This window comes from Neopelma chrysocephalum, unplaced genomic scaffold (assembly GCF_003984885.1).
Source record: "Neopelma chrysocephalum unplaced genomic scaffold, ASM398488v2 Primary Assembly neopelma1_97390, whole genome shotgun sequence".
Taxonomy (NCBI): domain Eukaryota; kingdom Metazoa; phylum Chordata; class Aves; order Passeriformes; family Pipridae; genus Neopelma; species Neopelma chrysocephalum.
Genome location: NW_020926031.1, coordinates 915135 through 923205, shown reverse-complemented (window position 1 = coordinate 923205; position 8071 = coordinate 915135). Strand labels below are relative to the sequence as shown.

At 57.6% G+C, this 8071-nt stretch overlaps 1 protein-coding gene across 2 annotated transcripts; it reads right to left on the bottom strand.

The window, feature by feature from the left end:
* Positions 1-1003: 1003 nt before the first annotated feature.
* KAZALD1 (Kazal type serine peptidase inhibitor domain 1) lies at positions 1004-7176 on the bottom strand. 2 transcript variants are annotated; one of them, XM_027672254.1, is made up of 5 exons: positions 7071-7176; positions 4969-5569; positions 3728-3888; positions 2566-2713; positions 1004-2351 (listed from the first exon to the last, which is right to left on the bottom strand). In XM_027672254.1, exons 2-5 carry the CDS (start codon positions 5474-5476, stop codon positions 2266-2268), a joined length of 903 nt encoding a protein of 300 aa, XP_027528055.1. In that variant the 5' UTR covers positions 5477-5569; positions 7071-7176; the 3' UTR covers positions 1004-2265. The 2 variants fall into 2 exon arrangements, with proteins under 2 accessions (XP_027528055.1, XP_027528056.1); XM_027672255.1 differs by lacking the exon at positions 7071-7176 and having other exon boundaries at positions 4969-5585.
* Positions 7177-8071: the final 895 nt, after the last annotated feature.

The following is an 8071-nucleotide window of genomic DNA, read 5'->3' as shown; positions in this document are numbered from 1 at the left end:
CATGACGCTCCCCAGCCAGCCCACTGCTGCATCCACACCCCGCACGACCTGGATTTGTGCCGACAGGGACAGGGTGAGCCTGGCCCTGAGGAGGGTTGGCATGGCAGCCTTGGCCAGGGGCCAGCCCCAGGCACCGACGGGGAGCCCAGTGAGCAGCTTCTGCCTGCTGAAGCTCTGGGACGCTCTCAGATTTCCCCATGGCAGCCTCAGCCTGAGCATGGCCCAATTCCACCAGCTGATTTGTGTGCGAAACAGGGAGGAGATCAGGATGGGTAAAACCGGCCCAGCTTCTCCAAAAGCAGATTTTACACTCAAAAAAAGCAAAATAAAAATCAATGGCACATTAGTGTCCCTGGTCCTTCCTGAACACCCTCCAGCTCTGACATAGCAGCCCCAGGAGGATGCTGTTACGCTGTTAGAGGGAAGGCGAAACTGAGACATGGGCGGCTTTTGCATTTCCCCAGCTGAAAAAGGATTTGCTACCAGAGAGGGCAGGCACTCCAGCAGGCAGGGCAGCAATGCTGACGGCTGTGCCCTGTCAAGCTGCGGTGCAGGGGCCAGGGCTGGCCCAGCCTCACCGTCTGCAGGAATTTTTGCTCTGCTGCCAACTCCAGACAAATACCTTTTATTTGCTTGTTCAGGTTTCAGTGCTGTAATTGAGTCGTCTGAGCCAGCTCTCAAGAGAAAGAGGAAGAAAAGAAAAGAAAAAACAAGTGAAGGAGAGTAGTGTGGTGCCCTAGCCACCAGCCTCATTGCATCCTGCCTGCTCCTGCCTGGGGACTGGCCAACTCCTTCCTCATGGGATCTGGCTTCCTGCCTCAGCCCACAGCTCTGGACCTCCCTGGAGCTGGGACTGAGTAACTGAGAGTGGTTTAGTCCATATGGAGGTTTTGAGCCCCAGAAGTCCTGTATATGCTGCTGGTTTGGGGAGAAAATCATCCCTTGAGTGTGAGCTCAGCCCTAGAATTCCCATGGAAGGGGTCCTGACAGCCCTTTCTGGGCACAGAGCAGCACAGTGCAGCTCTGAGCTTCCTTCCCATGCTTCCCACAAATGAAAGTTTGCTCTAAATAACCAGCTCTGGGAGGTAGGTGGGATTTTTTTTTTTAAAGATAGCATTTCCAGTAGAAACTGGTGCCTCCCTGTCCTTCCACACCTAGGCACAGAGCTGCTCCATACTGACAGGGCTGTGGTCACCTTGATGGAGACCCCAGTGTCACAGAACCTAGGACCCCAAGATGAAAATGGGCAGCAGTAGGACAGGATCCAAACTGATGGGGGTACAATTACATGGCTTGATGCATCCCCACTGCACAGGAGATGGCACCCCCATCCCCATGTGGGGTGAGAAGGGCAGGACCCACACCAGGACCAGCTATGAGCACCAGAATGGGCAGGAGGGCTCCTCGCCTCAAGGACCCCCACAATGGACAAGGTAGCATCCACAGTGTTTGCACCTTCCCTCACCCCCATAATCATCCCTGTGGATGTAGGACAGCCAATTGGCCTCTTGGCTTTGACCTACGTGCATATTTTAAATAACATTAACTGAAACGGCAAAAAAAAGAGCTTCATGGAAGGGAAAGCATGAAGTCAGTCAAAAAAGGCCAAAGTGTTTCTGACCACAGGGGTAGTTGGGCTGGAGAAAAGACAGCACTGAAAGCCACAAGTGTCTGGTTTCCTCAAATCACTACTTTTCTGGTTAAAAACAAAACAGAAGAGAAGGATGTTTTGGCAGCAGGTTCCTTAAATCCTGGGGAGAAGCCGGGCTGTCTCTGTGCTCAAGCAATACAGAACAGACATGGGGGTGTCACACTGGATATCACAGCCAGGTCCTAACCCTCTGCTCCAGCTTCCCCAAAAATGCTTTTTACAGGGCAGTGATGCCCCTGCCTTGCCCTCACTCTCCCAAAGGGAGCTGTCTCCACCCCTGGCACGAAGTTCTCATCACACACAGCACAGCTGTCCCTGCAGTGTCCCAACTGCCACCGTGTCTCCACTCAGTGCCAGAGGACAGACCCACCCTGCTCCAGGCAGAGCTGCCCCTGGTCCCAGCCCTGTGCCACCAACCAGCCAGTATCCCCTCCCCAAGCACCCCAAAACGATGTGTCACCCTATCCCCCACCCCAAAAAACAGGCTGGTGTGCCAGGATTGTTCAGAGAAGAAGTTTTGGGCTAGAGGGTGCTTGCTCCAGAGATGTCCCCAACACACAGGAACCGTGATTGTGGGCAAGGTGATCCCTGCAGCCAGACATCCTGTCTCTGGGCTAGTAGTAGTCCTCCTCACTGTCCCCGTAGTCCTCGGGTGTCACATGGGCCTTCGGCAGGGAAAAGCCTGTCAGGTTGAGTTGGTCTGAAACAGCAGCACAGGGACAATGTGACATTGCCGCCCTACAGTACCTGTCTCCTTCCCCACAAGGACCAGAGCCAAACCATGCACAGCAGCTTGCTGGGGCATCCCCAGCACAGCCCTGTGCTCCAACAGCTCCCGCTGTACCGCTGCACTCGGCCCAGGCATCCCTTCCCTCATCCCCATAAGAGCATGGGGACAAGGACACGGTGCTCACCTGGCGTGAAGACAGTCAGGCTGGCAACTGCCACCACCTCCCCGACGCTGTTCCTGGCAAAGCAGCGGTACGTGCCCTCGTCCGTCACCCGCACACCCTGAATCTGGAGCCAGCCTGTCACTTCATATTTCTGAGGGCCACCTCTGAACTGCAAGAAGGAGGGATTTTGGTGAGCACTTGTGGCAGAAACAAGGGGGCATCTGTGCCACAGAGTCCCGAGTCCCCTGTTTTGGCAGGCAGTGAGGTCCCAGGATTGCTCTGGCAGCAACCATGCTATTTTCTGTTTATCCACAGGAATAAATAGGCTTTTCCTGACCCAGCTGGGCTGCAGCTGTGTTTGCAGGCTGCTATTATGGTGCAGTGGCCAGGGGTGGAGGATAGTAGAGTCTCCTCCAACCAGACAGGGTAGCCCTGCTTGGGGTGGAGAGGCTTGGTTGGACCCTGCAACAGGCTGTGGGGAGGCTTGAGGGGCAGAGAGATGGAAGGGGAGCAGCATGTCACACCACAATGGTGCCAGGTTCCACCAGCTCCCCTGGCTTCCCGCATCCATCCCACCATAGTTTCCTCCCCATTGGTGCCTGGCTGAGGTGGACAGCCCCTATGCCTCTGCCCACACCCTCTAATAGCTAGGTGTGCCCAGCTGGGCACTATATTTGGGGCTGGCCACAGGCAGGATGCTGACCCCTGGGCCTGTCAGCTCTGGGAGGGGAGTCCTGCTGATGTGAAAAAAAGGGCAGGGACTGCCTGGATGTGCTTGTAGGACTAGAGGATAACCCAGGCTGGAAGGCACTCAGGAGGGCCTCTTCTCTAGCTCTGCCAGTAGGTTTGCAAATGAAGCCAGCAAGCAGAGCAAACTAAAGGCAGGGAGGTGAGAAACTCCCTGCTGCAGGACTCTGCAGGTCCTAAAAAATATGAACAAGTTCAAAAACTACTAGAGGAAATTGCAGAAGAGAGCTACGCTGATGGCTCCTATCACCAAGACACCAGCCCTGGCTCAGCCAGTCCTCATTGTATGCAGCCTCCAGTCACCCCTTCCCATTCCCAGGCAGCCAGGCTTGGCCATCCCCTGAGTATGACCACTGTCAGGTCTGGTTGTCCATGAGCTCTGAGAAGCACTGGGTCACCCCTGGCCCGTGTTCAATGCCCTAGGCACACCACTCACCTGGACAGAGATGTGGGGGTCATCTCCAGGCAGCAGCATGTCTGTGCCATCCTTCCTCCACTCGATGGATGCCATGGGGTAGGCGAAGACCTCGCAGCCAAAGATGACGTCCTGCCCGGTGATGTTCCACGTGTCATAGGGAGGAGAGGTGATCTGGGGCTCTGGGGAGGGGGGTACAGGAGAGCGGGGTGGGCTCAGAAGAGGTTCCACCCTTGGCAGGCTCCACGGGCTCTCCTGGGCTGGTCTCTTGGGCAGCAGCATTTGGTTCATGTAGAGATGCTGGGACCCTTCCCATGCCCCTCCTCTCCCACCCATGGCAGACTCTCACCTTTCCCCAGAACATGGTCGCTCCTCACAGCTGGGACTGGGGACTCCCTCCCCAGCCCATTGGGGTGTGCATCCAGCCCAAGGCTGCTGGGGATGGATGAGGTAGGTGAGCTTCCAGCCAAATAAGGCCTCTGCTCTGACACGGCTAATGCCAGCAATGAAGGGAGTCAGCAGGTCCCCAGCTGCTGGACGAAGCCAACATCTCCAGGTTCCACATCCCTTCCCTGGAGAGGTAGAGTGAGGACTACCCTTCCAACCTACATCTGTTCCACAATCTGGCCCATAGCATGAGCCAGAGGTCAAGGGGAGTCTTCCCCTCCAAATACGCCTGGGAAAAACTCAAGAATATGATGATCTACAGAAAATAAAGTCAAGCTTGACACTCCTCAGGCTGTGGTGACAGCACTGGGTGACCTGTGCCAGACTGGGCAGGCTGGGACACAGCCTCCCTACCAGTCTGTCCCCTCTCAGCCCCTAGCTAAGTCTTAAATGGGAGATGGAAATCACACAGCCACGTCAAACGGACCCAGGTTTCCATTTGCAAGAGGCAGGAGCATTTCTCAGGAGCAACAGGCCAGTGTGAACCCAGCACTGCCGCCAAGAATTCGCTAACAATTCCCTGGAACTTCCCCATCTGCTCCAGCAGGATTCATTGCTTCCCATAAACCCCACTCCCTCTTGGCAAAGCTGCTCCCAGACCTCTCCAAGAGCTTCATCTGCAGAGGCTGCCCTGGAGCAGCAGGATGGGAGGACTAGGGGAGCCCTGACACTGTATGGAGCAGCCCCCAGTGCTGCCATATCCCTGTGGATGCTGCGGGTTTGCTGTCAGGAGAAACAGTTAAGCCAGACCCCCTTGCTCGTCTATTCCCTAGAGGTACAAGTCTCCATCCATCCTGCAGCTCCAGGGGCACTACCTGACTCGCAGGGACCCTCGTGGGCCACGGTGAGGTTGGCATCAGGGTGGGCATGGGCAACCTCCAGGAACCTGCAGATCTGGGCATAGGTTTTTCCATCGGAGCCGCAGAGGGCCAGGTGGGAGAGGCAGGCACACTGGGGCTCGGGCACCTCTCCATGACGCAAGTCCCCAGCATCCAGCCGGCACTCCATGTGCTCCCCACACTTGCCGTAGAAGTGGTTGGTGTTGTCCAGGTCGCAGATCTGTCCCTCCAGGTTGGCACATTCCCAGCAGCAGTCACAGGCATCCCGCACCGTGCCAGCCAGGCACCCGCGCGGTGTCGGGCACTCCTCTGGCCGGCACTCGGCGCAGCCCTCCCCTTCCTCCAGCAGCCGTTGCCAGCCCCGCTGGAGGTAGTCAGAGGTGCTGGGAAAAGCCTGGCCCAGCTGGAGCAAAGCCCAGTGCAAGGAGAGCAAGGAAAGCATGAGGCAAGAGGAGCTGAGGAGTTTGGCTTCAGACATCCTCATGATAGCTCCACTATCCCAGTCCCACTGTCACTTGGATGGGTATCTCTGGCACTTTTCTGGCCTCCCTGTCTAGATCTGAGGAGCCATCCTGGCCTGTGAGGAGGGAGGAAGTGTGTTACTGGTGCAGAAAGAGTCTCCCACGCCTTTGGCTCCTGGCTGGCTTGCCCTGAGTGGCAGTGATGCTTGATGTGCAGGGGAGGGTTGGTCCCACCCCTCTCACCCCCAGCACCGCAGCCACATCCTTCACACCCTGGAGCTCCCCAACCAGCTCCTGCCCTGAGATGCTGTACAACTTCTGATCAGATGAGGTTGCTGACCCCAGCCCCACCAGGTTTCATTCTTCTTCCCTGGCAGACCAGCATGCAAAGTCCAGCCTTCTCTGACCCCAGCGTGGCCTGAGGAGCCACAAGGCTGGCAGGGCACTGGACAGGCTGCTCTACATCATTATGGCTCAGCTGGTTTGTACCCTGCTCCTCACCTCCTCTCAGGAAGCTGCTCTCATTCCCTTTTTCTTTACCCATCAGTTTTCAAGAGTCACAAGCCCTTTTTCCGTCCCTCACCATCCATACAAGCACAACGGAGTGCCTGATCCTGCATACAAGGTGCTCTTTTTGTGCTGGAGGCAGCCAAGCCGGAAGTATGCTCCCAGTCATGCCTGGCTTTTGTTCTCCTTCCCTCCCTGCACTGTAACCCCTCTTTTTAGTTGAGCAGGGGAAAAAACATCCCTCCAGGAAGGCTTTGTGACCCTGTCAGTCATCACACAAGCAACTGAGGCTGAGCATGGAGGAGCTCAGTGCACAGATGGGCAGCCAGTGGACTGACAGCAGACCCAGTGCTCAGTATGGTCAGCCTGTACTAGCACAGCAGGGTCCCTGTCCCCAAACCCCAAGCCTGCATTACCCACCCAGGGTAAGCAGGGGCTGATCTGCCCCAGGCTTCTCACCTCTGCTGGGGGGGACATGTGGAATCTCAGAGCCTGTCCCCAGAGAGGGTGACAATGAACCAAACCCCTTTGTGAACATCCTTCCCCTGCTCTCAGTTACACCCTGGCTGCCTTCCCTGAGACGGGGTGAAATTATAGTCCCCTGCCCCAGGGTGACCCAGCATAAGCGAGCGGGGCTAGGGAGGGGACCCAGGTGGACGGGCTAGCCCCTCCCCTCCTGCTGGAAACAGCACCGAGGGGCAGGCTGCAGCCTTCCCAGCTGCACCAACCCCCACTAACGCAGCCCAGAGCTGGGGTGGGGTGGGGAGGATGGCCCAAACAGTGGCTTACATACATGCACCCCCCAGATAACAAACCGTGAAGATCTGACCCGTTTATCTGAGACCACCGAGCCCCCCAGAGGTGCAAAGGAGCAGGGAGTCCCTGTGCTGGAGGCCCCCCCGTCCCACTCTACCCCAGTCTGTACGAAGCAAGGCTGCATCCCCCGATGGATGTGGGGGGCCAGAGAAAGGGTGGTGAGTAACTGCAGAGTTGGTCTCTGGATCCCCACGTTGGGGGTGCAGACACTGGCGGTCCTGGATAAGTACTGGGAAGGGGCACGGCGTCCCCTGGGGTCCCCCGGGAGCCACCCCGCCATCAGCCGCCACTTACCGGAGGCGCCGGTGCCTGTGGCCGCGGGTGCGCAGTGGCCGTGGCGGCGGGGCTGCTGGCCCCCGGGGCTGCTGGCCCCCGGCCGCTCCAGCACCGCCGTGATGTCAGCGAAACGTGAATCCCCCCGCCCCTCTCCGGGCCCGCAGCCCGTCCCTGGACCGGGACACGGGCTGGCCGGCACCCCTTCCCTGCCGGGGTCCCGACACGCACCGCACCCTGACCCCGGGGCTCTGCCGCTCCAGCCCCCCGGCACCTCCCCGCGGACCCCCACGCTGGAGTCACCCCCGGCCGTGTGCGGCAGCTGGACTAATGCTCAGCTCCGTCCGAGGGGCAGTAGGGGACTGGGATGGGTGGCAGAAACCAACTTTGCAGGGGTCCTTGGGGACAAGTGAATGGGAGGGGTGAGCATGGCTAAGGAAGTGGTCAAAAGCATCTCTCAGCCTGTAATTTGGTTGGGAAAGACAGGCAGAGCAGCTGCTGTAAGTAAATGGGAGGATAATTCCTGGGGGTATCTGCACTTGCCTCATTTCAGGAAGCAGGTATGAAGGGGCTATTGGGGAGCAAACAATGGCATTACCTTGGCTGGAGCAGAGCTATGGGGAGCAACGGTGGGGATGTTGCACTCCACAGCAGTGCAAAACCCTCATGCACAGGGCTGGGGCTCCAGACCTCCCTAGCAAGCTGCTTTGCTGCTCCCTGCCTCAGTTTCCCTGGCTCTGAGGAATGGGGGAGCCAGTGTGTGACTTTACAGCACAAACAAGCTGTACATTTGCATATTGCTCCACATGCCATGCCGGGGGATCACACAGCCAGGTCTTCTCCTCCAGGCAAGGAATTTGTAGGATTTACTTCCCCGGTGAAGCTCAAGCAAAGAAGGACCCCTCTAAGGATCTGGTTTCCTCCACCACACTGCAAAAATCTGCTTTTGCTTTCCAACACCCTCCTGCAAATTCATTCCGAGTTCCAGGGCTTTCACTCAGTCATGTTGTGAATCCAGCCGT